The sequence below is a fragment of the Ursus maritimus genome (assembly GCF_017311325.1).
Source record: "Ursus maritimus isolate PB19 chromosome X unlocalized genomic scaffold, ASM1731132v1 scaffold_X1, whole genome shotgun sequence".
Taxonomy (NCBI): Eukaryota; Metazoa; Chordata; class Mammalia; order Carnivora; family Ursidae; genus Ursus; species Ursus maritimus.
The window spans coordinates 74519478-74533371 of NW_024423319.1; the positions used below are offsets into that span (position 1 = coordinate 74519478).

The 13894-nt window shown below is 41.3% G+C and overlaps 1 protein-coding gene and 1 long non-coding RNA gene across 7 annotated transcripts in view; one reads left to right on the plus strand and one right to left on the minus strand.

Moving 5' to 3' along the window:
- PHKA1 (phosphorylase kinase regulatory subunit alpha 1) overlaps positions 1-8030 on the minus strand; it is a 143231-nt gene extending 135201 nt beyond the window's left edge. For all 6 annotated transcript variants that reach the window (XM_040631061.1, XM_040631056.1, XM_040631049.1 and 3 more), the window contains exons 1-2: positions 7565-8030; positions 6640-6798 (exon numbers count right to left, since the gene is read on the minus strand). In XM_040631061.1, the coding sequence (XP_040486995.1) occupies positions 6640-6798; positions 7565-7642 (237 nt within the window). In that variant the 5' untranslated portion in view covers positions 7643-8030. The remainder of the gene's footprint in view (positions 1-6639; positions 6799-7564) is intronic.
- A 2164-nt stretch (positions 8031-10194) lies between these two features.
- On the plus strand, positions 10195-13394 carry LOC121102905. Its single transcript, XR_005835028.1, has 2 exons — positions 10195-10242; positions 12924-13394. It is a non-coding gene; the product is annotated as an uncharacterized LOC121102905 (long non-coding RNA).
- Positions 13395-13894: the final 500 nt, after the last annotated feature.

The following is a 13894-nucleotide window of genomic DNA, read 5'->3' on the forward strand; positions in this document are numbered from 1 at the left end:
AATATAACAGTAATAAGAATATATTTAATTATAATATAGTATAGTAATAATAAGCTATACTAGTCATAGTACACGATACTAGAAGGGCCCATCAACAGTGGCATGGGTAGGCAATATGTTTTGGAAAAACGCAGCATCAGACAGCTTCTCTATTTCTTTAAGCTTTCCATGTCACAGTCCAAAAGAAATACAACCAGGTTACTCCAGGGAATGCTGGCTCAGAGGTGGCTTCAGGACACCTCTGAAAACTAATCTGCTTGGGAGCCAGACCACTGTCATTCCTTCAAAACACTGAAGTGGGACTATAAGCAACAGGCTTGATAAAGATAAGTATCTATTAAATTATGCTCCAAGTCTTTATGTGGTCTTTTATTGAGAAAAAATAAAGTGTTTCCTTGGGAGAGTTCCCTTTCTTAAGAGAGAGAGAGAGAGAAAGTGAGAGAGAGCAGGCAGGCAGTATATGATCTCATCACCTTTTAAAGCATGAAGCATTTATTATAAATAATGAAACTGACTGCAACCCCTCTAAGAAAACTCTATCACAAAAAAAGGGGGGGGTCATCTGGGTGGCCTAGTCAGTTAAACATCTGCCTTCAGCTCAGGTCATGATCTCAGGGTCCTGGGATCGAGCCCCGCATCGGGCTCCCTGCTCAGAGAGGAGCCTGCTTCTCCCTCTCCATCTGCCTGCTGCTCCCCCTGCTTGTGCACCCGCTCTCTCTGTCAAATAAATTGAAAAAAAAAAAAAGAAAATCTCTATCACTACTTTGACCCTAATGAAAGAGACCATCTTTTTAATATACCCTGTTAGAGAAAGCACTTAACACAACCTCCTCTGTGGGGAAATTGATTCAATTCTGAACTATCTTCTACATTCACCACATACTCACAGGTTTCTACCACATTCTTTTAATTTTCTTTACCATCAAGCCCTGCTACTGCCACCTACATTTTCTCTTTCCTTTTTCCTTTTTTTCTTTTTTGAGAGAGAGAGAATGAGCACGAGAGCAGGGAGGGGCAAAGGAAGAGGGAGAGAGAGAATCTTAAGCAGGTTCCCCAGCACAGCGCCCAACAGGGGGCTTGATCTCATGACCCAACGTTGAGATCATGACCTGAGGTGAAATCAAGAATTAGACGCTTAACTGACTGAGCCACCCAGGCGCCCCTATGTTTTCTTTAACTTAAACAGCAAACGTGGGAATCATGGACCCAGTGGAGAATTCCTGATTCTACTTTTGTCCTCCTGGAATGGTCATTGTCAGCCATTTCTGTTCTCAAGTTCTAACACCTAAGGCAGAATACAATTAATAGAAAGCATGGGGATAGGGGCGCCTGGGTGGCACAGCGGTTAAGCGTCTGCCTTCGGCTCAGGGCGTGATCCCGGCATTATGGGATCGAGCCCCACATCAGGCTCCTCCGCTGTGAGCCTGCTCTTCCTCTCCCACTCCCCCTGCTTGTGTTCCCTCTCTCGCTGGCTGTCTCTCTGTCAAATAAATAAATAAAATCTTTTAAAAAAAAAAAGCATGGGGATATAGGAATGAGGGAAACTGTCTGTACTTTGTGCTCCCCCAAACTGGCCATTTTCTGTTTCAGTGCTCTAGTTAGCATTAATTATACATGTCCATTCATACAGTAGCACTTTTTTTTAAACTAATAAATTTTTATTTAAGAAATTTTACATGTGATTCCTTCCGCTGCCAGTCGCCATAGTTCCTCCAAAGTCAGAATCATAATCTTCAAAACAGTCCTTTTAAAAAGAACTTGTTCAATCCACAGTTGTCACTGTCAGTCCAGAGTTCTTTCGGTTGGGCTTCTTGGATCACCACTTGAATATGGACACACTTCAAAAACTCCCCACCTGTAATCTTTGGGATCCAATGTCTTTACTTCAGGGCCCCTTTAGGGTCTGAGCCTGCATCTGCCTGGTTCTCAATTTCAAACACCCTCTAAATGTGAATGAGTTCAAATCATATTCACCCCTGAACTATCACATCCTAGAACTGCATACAGTAGCACTTCTAACCACATCAAGGGACACCACAACTATGTAAGTCTTCATCTCTCTCTCTCTCCAGGTATATGTACAATCAGATGTTTGTTGGGCATCTAAAATATATAAAACACTTTATCAGACTTTGTAGAACATAAAGATAAGGGGGAGGCAGAACACAAAAGTTAAAAAAAAACTAAACTACAAACATAGTCTACCTAACAATTCTTAGTTATCCTTTAAAATCCATTTCCTCTGTGCGTCCTTCCTTGCTTTGTTCAAAGACATTTCTGCCTGTGTCCCAGAAACTTTCTACTGTACTTCTCTCCTATAGATATAGTGCCTACAGTATCTGCCCTGATGTATTGTTTAACTATTTGCTTATATATCTGTCTCCCCCATTAGACTATAAACTCCTTAAGAAAAAGGGACAGAGACCAGGTTCAGAAATAAAAGTTTAAGTCAAGGGACTGAGCAGACTTTTATTATTATTATTATTATTATTATTATTATTATTATTATTAGAGAGAGGGAGCAGGGGAGGGGGAGTGGGAGAGAGAAAATCTTAAGCAGGCTCCATGCTCAGCACAGAGCCCAATGTAGGGCTCGATCTCGTGACTCTGAGATCCTAACCTGAGCTGAAGTCAAGAGTCAGATGCTTAACCAACTGAGCCACCCAGGCACCCCAAGCAGGCTTTATTTTTAAAAATGTTTGCAAGTAACTCCCAAATTGCTTATCAAAAAAATTGCGTGTGTGTGTGTGCGCACATGCGTGCATTTTGAGAGAGGGAGGATGCAAATATGACAAAATGTTAAAAATTTAGTGAACCTAGATAAAGAGCATATGCAAATATGCTCATTTTACTATTCTTAAAGCTTTTCTGTAAATTAAAAATTTTAAAAATAAGAAGTTGAGAGCTAAATATAAACATTTTGTCCCATTTTGTTTTTTTATATCTAGCACAGGGCCTGGCACACGACAATTACACAAAGTCTGCTAAATGAAAAAGTGAATATGTTGAGTGGTACAGACCACAAGTGATATAGAAGTTTCAAGAATGCAGTCCTGAGAAAGAAGTGGTCACCGTACAACTAAGTGGTGGTCTTACGAGGACAGAAACTGCAGAAAACCTGGAACTGGTGCTGGGATTTGAAAGGGGAGTAGTAGTTCAGATTGGAAGAGGCATTGTGAGTGGAAGAAACAACTTGTAAAAAGATTCAGAGGTGAGAATGTCCATGACTTCATGGAGGAAAACTTCAAAAAGACTTAATCTGTAGTCATTAAATCCAGGTTGTGTTCAGGGCACCACCGAATTCCAGCCTCATCTCCAAGCTTCAGTACCTTCACTTGTAAATTGGGGAAGATAATACCTAAATCACAGGGTGCTGTGAGAATAAAATACTAGTAATTATGGGGAAGTATGTAGTACAACAAAAAGTATTTACACAAATGTCAGGTATTCTTATTAAGGGATTGTTAGAGGAGTAATGAAGACCCCAACCTGGTTGGAACTGGGGGTGACAATGCAGGGCACCAAAATGATACAATACTGAAAAAGCAGGCTAAAACCAAGCCCCAGAGAGTCTTGCCTATCAATCTAAAACATCCGCATTTTACGGGTAGGGAAATGAGAGCTGCAGAAAAATTGGTGAGAATGCAAATGATATAATTTAAATTTTCACAACAGTGTTAAGTGATCAAAGTCTAGATAGACTGTGGTTGAGGCAGAAGGGAATAGAAAGGAGGAGATGAATTCAGGAAAAATTATAAGACTCAACAGACTTTGGTCTGCATCTATCAAAAGGCAAAAGGGACAAGTCAAAAATCACCCTAAGGGCAGCACTTTCCAAACAGTGTTTTATAGAACACTAGTTAATCCAGGAAATTCTGGAAAGTTTGTAAAACCCACCCTCATCTTAGATTCAAAATGCGCATTAGTACATCAAAGACTCTGAGAAATAATGAGTAAAGAAACCCACTGTTTAACATATCCCCAAATTTACTTGACCTAATGTTCCATGGAATACACTATGGGAAATTCTCTAAATAATGCTGCCCAGGTGAATGAGGTAGAACGAGGACACCAATGACAGAATGAAGGATGTACGCTGAGTTGCTGTTTTCGGGAGTCTCTTTTATTTGTTTTTAGTAGGGAACATGGGGTTTCAGACATTCTGAGCTTGAGAAGCCAGGTGCAACCGAGCAGAAATCAGGGTTTGAAACAGAAGCAAGATCTGAGGTAAAGATGAAGTTTGGGAAGTCATTCTTACAAAGCTCATAGTTAAACTCCTGAGAAAAGATAAGAGACTAGACAGAGAGAACAAAACTGAGAAAGAAGCAGAACTGGAGGCATCCAAAGAGCTACGTCTATTTGTCTGCCTATTTCTTTTTATGGGTGTATTTCTATATCTTTGTGGTTAAGAGCTAAGGGCATTTATAAAAACATATGTGCATAGTTATATTCTCAATCTAAGATACAAAGTCACCTAAACCCTTGTCTCCTAATTCTCTTTAGTTCTCTGACATTGTTTCGTAGAGAGAAACCAAGGTGAGAGTTGGAAAGAAGGGTAAAAATGATTATCAATCAGTGGTTTGGGAAAATCCACACAGTAATGGAGAGTTGAGAGTAGGTGGGAATTTAATCTACGGATTTCCTGGATTTAATACATACTCACTTACTGGCCACAAATCAGTGGTTATTGTCCCTAGCTGCAGTTTAGAATCAGTATTTTTTAAAAATATTAATGCCCCAGGGCTTCACTTCCAGAGATTTATCTAAATTGTTCTAGGGTGGGGTCCAGTAAGGCTATTTCTTAAAAGCTTCCCAAATGATTCCACTGTACAGCCAGAGTTTAGAACCACTCACGTAGATTAGGGACAAATCTAGCTCACCACGTGTTTTGTAAATAAATCTCTGGCTGCTTTTGTGCAATAACTGAAGAGCTGAGTAGTTGGGCAGAAATCACACATGACCACAATGCCAAAAATATTTCCTCTCTGGCCCTTTACAGAGATGGTTTTCTGATCCTTGGTCTGAATTAACTGAGTCAGGTTTGAGAAAAAAAGTTAATGAGACCTAATAATAAAATCTGTTTTAATTCATAATGAAAGTTCATAGAAATTTTAGGATTCCCAGAGAAATGTTTCTTTTTTGAAGATGCTTTCTATTGCTGTAATGTTTTTGAGATATTTCAAAGTTATTACTGAGGTAGTATGAAAAATATTTTGGGGCTATGTTAAACACCATTTAGTGAAATATTAAAATTTTAAAGTAAATAATTTAATGTTTCCTTAATTTCCCCCTTCCTCTGTTATGTTCTTTCTTCCTGGACCATAGAAGGAAAATGTTAACTTTGCAGAATAAGATTAGTCAGCAAGGAGACAATAGATTTCTTCTCATAGTATTGAAAAAAATTGGTCAAATGGTACTAGGTATGGAATCTTGGGTACTGTTCCACTGATATTAATCTCTAGCAAAACAAACAAAATACTGAGATCAAAATAGCGAAAAAGGATGTAGGATTTCACGGGTGGGAAGAGCAGAAGGATTACGGGATTTTAAAAATACTCCTCTATATTTTCCAAATTCTTACAATGGCTATGTATTATTTTCTTAAGTCATAAAAATACTGATCTGTACTTCATGAGCTAGAGCAAAAACTCCAACAGTTATTTTTTTTTCTGATGGGCCTAAGTCCCTCTCAATAATGGCTAGAAGAAATAACGAATACTTGTTGCAGAGGACAACATGGTGAAACTTCCCTATTGCCAAGGACTGCAACCCCACAATATGTTGATGCCCTTAAAAAATCACCAAATCTCAATGTTCTGATTTATAGATGAGGACCAGAGCTCAGATTGCCTAAGTCTGAGGAATACCACTTGAGCAAATGGCTGGTGTAGAATCTTCTCCACTAATGGAAAAGAATTCACATGTACCTTACAACGGATAGTAGAGTATCATGACATTAAGAGACCCTATGTAGCCCAGAATATCATTTTCTGGGTTAATCAAGAGAACGCAGCACCCTCTGTCTAAACAGTTCTATAAAGGATGCTACTTTCTTATAAAGGTGAAGGGCCTTAAAAGTTGGCTTAAAGGCATCTGCTGACTCTGACCTTATTTTGCTGAGGGAGGGGGACAGGCTCTGAAACAGAGGTCATAGGCATAAAATTCAACAAATAAATTCTTTACTTGTGTCTTCTTGTGAAGGTCTGTGAACTTGTGTCAGTTACCCTCAACCAAATACCACCTATCATTGTAAAAGATGAAGTAAAATGATAGATACCTGCCCCCAAACATTCTTCTCAATGAGAATAAATATGCTCGAGACTGCAAAATACCTTTACTTAGAAAGAGGATTATAAATTTCAGCAAAGATCCCAGGATAGACTTTTCCACTATAACAGAATAGACTGTGCCCTCTCCCCCTGAATCAGCAAGTTTCAAGTTTCCACTACACCAAAAAAATTTAGTACAATACAGGAAAGCTTTTGGAATGTAATTTCAAGAAAGTGAAGAGAGAGGGAGAAAGGCAAAATACATTCCTTTTAGCTCCTTGGAGCTACATTTCCTTTAATCCCTGCTCCCCCCACCCACCCACTACCACACACAGTTCCAGATCTCCTTGTATATTTTTATTCTGAGTACCTGCTCCAGTTCATAGGCCTTTGCCTTATCCTCATCCCGGTCTGCATTCTTCCGATAAGCCAGGCCCAAACCCCACACAGCCAAGATACTGTACACATTATCTCGGACCCAGGCATCTTTCTGATCATAGCTGGCTGGAAGCAAGCCGGTCACTGGATTCTGCAAGACCAAGAAAAACAGGACCGGCAGGTAACCATAAGATGTTAATATGAGGAGACCAAACCTATCAAAGGGGTTACTTAGGGACTTTGGTCTTTCTTCTACTCCACTACTCCCGAGTTTTATAACTTCCTCTTCCGAACAAGTGCAAGCAACTGCTATCTTGAATGAGGGGGGAAAAGCTAGCTGAAGCTTTACGAGTCTGAAATGTGAGTATTGTTAAAAGAAAGGCAGTGTTTTAACTTTCCAGTTAGAAAGAATAAACTATCAAAGAAAAACCAGCATTGAAGGACTAGAAAAAAATAAGTGATTAATAGTATATACAAGGTACCTCAAACCTTCACATTAGTCCTGTCTTAAGATGGCTAAATGTTCCCCTACTTCTCTTCTTTGGAGGGCAAGAAGATGACGCCTAAACCTGGAGCAGGGGAGGCAGTTGTCAATAAACAAGCTTCAACACATCTTTCAACTGTGCCCCCCTGGAACCCTGCTGTGGCTTGAGCGATGGGGGAGGGGGCGAAGAGGAGGGCTTAGAAGCCAAGGCTCAGGGCTCCCCGCTAAAGGTGCTTGACCCTAGTTCTGTTCTCGGCCCAACATCTATCTTTTCTAAGGCTTCCCCAGCTAGGGCGGCAGGAGAACCTGCTACACACACACGCGCGCGCGCGCACGCACGGGGCGGGGCGGGGGGGCGGTTCACCCAGCGGTCTCCGTCTAGGCTATCACACTGCACATCCTCGGTGATTAAAGGCGACACCCCTTCACCTACCTGATGGCACAGGATGGTCTGCTGCACCAGCCGAGCGTAGCCATCCAGTCGGACCCCAGAGTTACTCCGGCTCCTCATCGCGCCACGTTTCCAATCCCCTCAGAGAAACAGCCTGCGCGCCACCGGAGCCCTCAGCTGTCCAAGTTCCGAGGCTCCAGTGCAGCTCCGCCCTCGCGGTGGGAAGCCCGAGGGCCAGGCCCCGGCAGAGCCCGCCCACCGCTCAGGCCCAGCGCCGGGCGTGCACGCGCGGGCGGCCTCCGGAGCCCCACCGCACGCCAGCAAGTGCTCGCGGTTCCCGCGCTCTAGGGCCCTGCCGCAGCTGTCCCCGGCGTCGCTCTCTGCCACCCTTCCTCCCGTCCAGCCTCCGAGAGAGGATCCTGCATCCCCCGCTGAACTCCCGGACGCGGCCGCGACCCAGACACTCCCGCGCGGCTCCCGGCCGCAGGTCCGGGGCGGCAGCTCCGCCTCCGCCTGGCGGGAGACGCGAGCGGGAGGCGGGGCGGGCGCCGCGGGTCCTGGCAGCTGCGCGCTGCGTCCTAGGGGTTCGCCTCGGCCGCCCCGCCCGCGCGGGTCCCCAGCACCCTCGCCCGCTCGGTGGCCGAGAATGTGTCACCGTAGGCAATATGCTTTCAGAGGGTTATTTTTGAAACACCTCCAATGACTATTTAAGTTTTCCACTCTTGCTGTGCACGCAGGATGTTGAGGAGGCTGTTCTGCCGGCCTAGGTTTAGCAACCCATGGTAACTTCAGACCTGGAGGGCGAGACGCACGCTTGCGGCCAGGGTCTAAAGCATCGGAATCTCCGGGGTTTGACTGTATTTTATACTTTTGAACAAAAGCTCAGATTCAACTCCTCACTCTGACCCAAACCAAACAAGAAAGAACTCCCTAAGGTACTTTATTCCTTAGAAACTGGTGAATAGCCAGGCGCGGGGAGGAGGGGGCAGTGGTGCGCTTTGAGGAAACTAGCTCCGCGGGTGGGGGGACTGGGCTGGGAGGGGAGCAGTGCCTCAGGACCGCCTTGGCTGCAGCTGAGCTAGAGGAGGTTGTGTAACTGCTTTGGAAGGCTTCCTCGTGCGCACGTAGGTCACAAGGCTGAGGCAACAGAGACTCAGCTGCAAATAAAGGGGCTAAAGGGAGGATAGAAAAGACGCCTGTAGCCACAGGGTACTCTCGGTCCGCAGCCCGCTGGGTGTCTTGGCCCCAGGGCCATTGCTCCCTCGGTTTGCTGCCCTCAGCACCCACGCTTGATCTCCGCTGGTGCAAAGCCTGCACGCCTTGCAAAGCTCGCTTTTAAGTACCAACTGCTCTCTGAATCGCAGGGTAAGAGAGTTAAACTGACCTTTCAAATCCAACTCCGAGAATCTGTGATTCTAAGCCGTCTCTCGCCACCTCGCCCAGGCTACAGTGATTTTGCATTTCCATTTGCCTTTTTATTTCTCTAAATTTAGTCTCTTCTCACAGGATCCCTCCCTTTCAACACCCCGCGCACCCCTGCCCAAATGAGCATCAAGCCTGGCACCAAGGAGGTGACTAGCAAATATTCCATAATGTTGATGAGGAAGAACGAGGAAATGTTCAAAGAACTCAGATCTGGAACTTTCAGTTTCAACAGCCAGTCAGTGATACAATTAGATACACTGATACGCTTAGAATTCTCAAGCAGATAGTTTCCATTGCAGTCACTTGCTATGCAAATGCCAGGACTGGCAAATAACAAGCCATCATTTCAAGGCCCAAGTGCACAGTTGGGAGAAAAAGTCTTTCCAGGGAAAGCTACTTCATTTTGGACGAAAGAGTCCTTGACCTTCCCTCCTCTGGCCCTAACTCCCTGACATTTTCCCCTCAGCTTGTAGCCTCAGAAGCCTGGCCTCTATTTGGCCCCTTCAAACTACTGCCCTCTCTTTTTCTTCACCTTACCATCATTTAAAAATGTTCTAAAAATATTAAAATAATAAATGCTCACTGAAGAAAACTTGAAAAGTACAGAAAAGTAAAGCAATTCACTCGTAATTCCTTCACACACACAACCACCTGTTAATATTTTAGTGTAACTTTTCTTGTCTGCACACACCTCCCCCACCCCAAGTTATTTAGAAGTCTGAGTAGGTTGGGAATACTAAAGGTGGGGTGACACCAAGAAAGGTAACAGGCTGGCTAACAGGAGGCCTGGCTGGATGGCATTACCTTGGTGCTTTCAACCTCGGTCCAGACTGGGTATTTAGTCCTTCAGCCTTAGAAACTTGATCTCCTCAGTGCCCCAGAACTGGTCAGACTCAGGAGGCTGACTCATGCCAATTACCTTATGAGACTGATGTATGAGAACCGGACTGCTGGTTGATAATGAGAAATAGAACTGTGACAGTTTATGTCGGCCTCATCACCACGGATCCCTCCCTTAAATACTGCGTAAGCCTTACTCTTACCAAGTGCTATTTTGTTTTATACAATAACCGTATGAAGTAAACACTATTATTATTTTTTAAAAGATTTTATTTATTTATTTGACAGAGAGAGAGCGAGAAAGCACAAGCAGCAGGAGCAGCAGGCAGAGGGAGAAGGAGAAGCAGGCTCCTGGCTAAACAGGGAGCCTAATGCAGGACTGGATCGCGGAACCCTGGGATCATGACCCGAACCAAAGGCAGACGCTTAGCCGACTGAGTCACCGAGGCGCCCAAGTAAACATTATTATTAACCCCATTGTAGAGGCACGGGAAGATTAAGTAACAAGTCTGCCCATGTTGGCTTCACCAAGTCTCCCTTCTCTGTGTTTCCATGGATCACTGACACAGTGTTTAGATATGTCAAAACTATCGATCAGGTTATAGCCAAGGCTTGCCAGTCTGAAAACCATTATGTTTCTTGAAGGTGATTTTTCTATTTGATTCAATGTATATTAATTTTATAGTTTAACTCTCAGATAAAATTTTATTTCCAACTTCCTGGGAATATTTTATTGTCAGTCCTTTGTATTACCTGGAAGCATTCATTATCTTAATCTTCAAAAATTTAAAATTTTTAAAACTTTACACTTCATAAATATTTCCATGGTTTACATTTTATGTTAATATCTGCACTAATCTCCCTCTACTACATGTCCTTCAGTTTGCTTAGCTATTCTCTTATTATTAAGTAATAATAAATCTTTTATTATTAAATTTCTTGAAAGAAAAGGTTCATACACTATGTCCTTTCCATCACTTCCCATTCACTCTCTTTCGATTTTTTTTTAAATTATAGAAGTACTATATAAACACATTCATCATGAAAAAAGTTAAAACATTACAGATAAGGTTACCCACAATCACCAGCTCCTCTATCTCCCTTCCCAAAGGTAATCACTGTAATAAGATTGGTTTGTATTCTTCCAGACTTTTCCCCCCTATGGATTAACAGATATATGTAGAAATGCTTATAACATATTATTGTTTTCTGTGTATTCTTTTTTTTTTTTTTAAAGATTTTATTTATTTATTCGACAGAGAGAGAGACAGCCAGCGAGAGAGGGAACACAAGCAGGGGGAGTGGGAGAGGAAGAAGCAGGCTCATAGCAGAGGAGCCTGATGTGGGGCTCGATCCCAGAACGCCGGGATCACGCCCTGAGCCGAAGGCAGACACTTAACCGCTGTGCCATCCAGGCGCCCCTCTGTGTATTCTTTTAAAATAAACAGTATTATAGTCTACCTCCTGTTGTGCAGATTGCCCTATTCATCCAAAATTATGTCATGGAGATCTAGTCATGTTATCATATACCATGGTTTATGTAGGCATTCCTCTATTTTTTTAAATTTTCCAGGTGGTAAGGGGGCCATCTTTTAATAAATACTTTATTAAGTATTTTAATTTTCACCACAGCAGAAGGCAATATAACTGGACCACATTAGCCAAGTCTCACCAAAAAGAAACGAAATTACCCCAAACCCAAAAATCAACTAACACTTTCACTAAAAGACATTATCAAGGATGCGTTAGGCTATACGGAACATCTCGGCAGCTTTTGCAAAAGTTCTATAGAGGAAATTTTTTCCTGGATAGGTAAAAACCATGCAAGAAATACTTTTCAAAATTTAGGACGAGAAAAAAAAATAGCTGTCAGCTCTAATTAACTTGGAATAGTCCCCCTTTTAATCAGTGCTCCTACCAGAAAGTTCAGAACTAAATTTAATATAAATTACCAAGAATTAAGGCATATGTACTTTTCCACTGAGAACCCCTCCCTCACATACACTCATGAGTTTGAGCTATTTTTAATTGTCTTATTATACATGAATTTTAAAAAGCTATCTTGAAATCATTTCAGAAGTAGGCAGGGTATTAATTTTAAATAAATACACCTGAGAAATATGAAGTAAACAAATTCATACAGGAATAATTTCAACATGAAGAAATGACAGGAAACTAGAGATTTGCAGTGGTAGATTTTTTTCAAAATATAATTCTTTCAGGCACAGTTGGTAAGTACACCTGTCATATATGCTTCTGAAAAGGTAGCCCCAAATGATAACATACTGAGAGAAAAACAAATCTTGGGACTACAAAATTCATTTGTTACAAACAGTTTTGCTTACACTATCTCAAAATAGTCATCTGGAGTAAAGTGTGTACATAACAGAACAACTTGCTACAGTATAAAAAGTTCATCTTGAGAACAAGTATAAAAAGTTCACCTTGGAACTTTGTAAGGGATTGAAAACTTTTCAAAAGCACCTTTCATTTTAGCTACAGAAATAGGCATTCCTCTATTGATGAGTATTTACATAGTTTGTTTCCAGGTTTGAACTCTTGAAAACAGTACTTCAAGGAAGATACGTATATGTCTTCTGGTGAATGCATACAGGTTTTTTGAAAATAGGCATTTAAAAAATTTTGATATAACCACAAAGCCATTTAAGTTATCTGCACCAACCAGTAGTGAATGAGTCTTCACTTCCCCCATTCTTACCAAAGCTTGATATGATTAGACTTTAATTTTGAGCAGTCTAATGGTACAAAATGGTATCTTACCTTAACTTTCATTTACCTGGATACTTACATCATTAATGTTTTTATGTTTTTATTTATGTCATTTTTTATGTTTAATTTAATTTATATTTTATTATATTATGTTTAGTTTATTTCTTAGTTATATACTTAGACATTTCTCTATTGGGCTGTTTTTCTTACTGATTTACAAGAATTTGAAAAATGTATGTATTTTGCGTTTTAGCTTTTGTAAAAAAAAGAAATCTAAAAGAGATATTGTTCTTGTTTTACCATGTGTAGTGTGTCTATTTGCATTTTTATGGTGTTTTCTTTTCATATAGTTTTTATTTCTAATGAAGTCAAATTTATGAGTCGTTTTGTTTTTGTCTTATTTTAGAAGGCCTTTGTAGGAGGTTGAATGGTGACTCCCCAACAGATATGTCCACCCAGAACTTGCGAATGTGACCTTATTTGGAAAAGGGGCTTTTGCAGATGTAACTAAGGTTCTGGAGATGAGATCATGCCGGATTTCCTACCAGGCCCTAAATCCAATGACAAGTGTCTTCGTAAGAAAAGGAAAAGATACATAGGGAGGAGAAGGCAAAGTGAAGACAGAGCCAAAGATGGAAGCGATGCATTTACAAGGCAAAGAATGCCAGGGATTGCCTGCAACCACAAGAAGCTAGGGGAGAAACATGGGGCAGATTCTTCCTCAGAGCCTCTGGGAGGAACCAACTCTACTGACACCTTGATTTTGGACTTCTGGCTGCCAGAATGTGAGAGAAGAAATTTCTGTTGTGTTAAACCACCCAGTTTGTGGTAATTTGTTATGGTATTCCTAAAAAACTAATAAAGCCTTTCTGTCCCTAAGATCATTAACACATTTTCAAGTTTTCTAATATTTTTATTGTTTTGCTCTTTATCTCCAACTCTTTTAATTCCTCTACAATTTATTTCTACAAGTGGGCTTAGATAGAAATTTAACTTAATATTTTCCTAAATGGTTAGCCAATTGCACTAACACCACTTAATGAGTTATTCTTTTCCCATTGATTTGAAATGCTACTTTGATTATACCCGTGGGTCTGTTTCTGGATCACTAGTCTGTTCCATTAATCTATTTTTCCATTCCTTCATTAAAATTGCAGGGCCTTCACCATTATTAAGCTTTAATCTTTCATATGAACTTTAGAATAATCGGATCAGGTTCTAAGGAAAATCCTGACTTTTTTGTAATTGCATTAAATTTGTAGATTTGTTTGTGGACGTATTGATAATATTTAGCTTTCCTGTCTACAAACAATGTATATTTATTCAGGACTTCTTTTATTTCTCTGAGTAAACTTTGCAGTTTTCTCCATGAAGGCC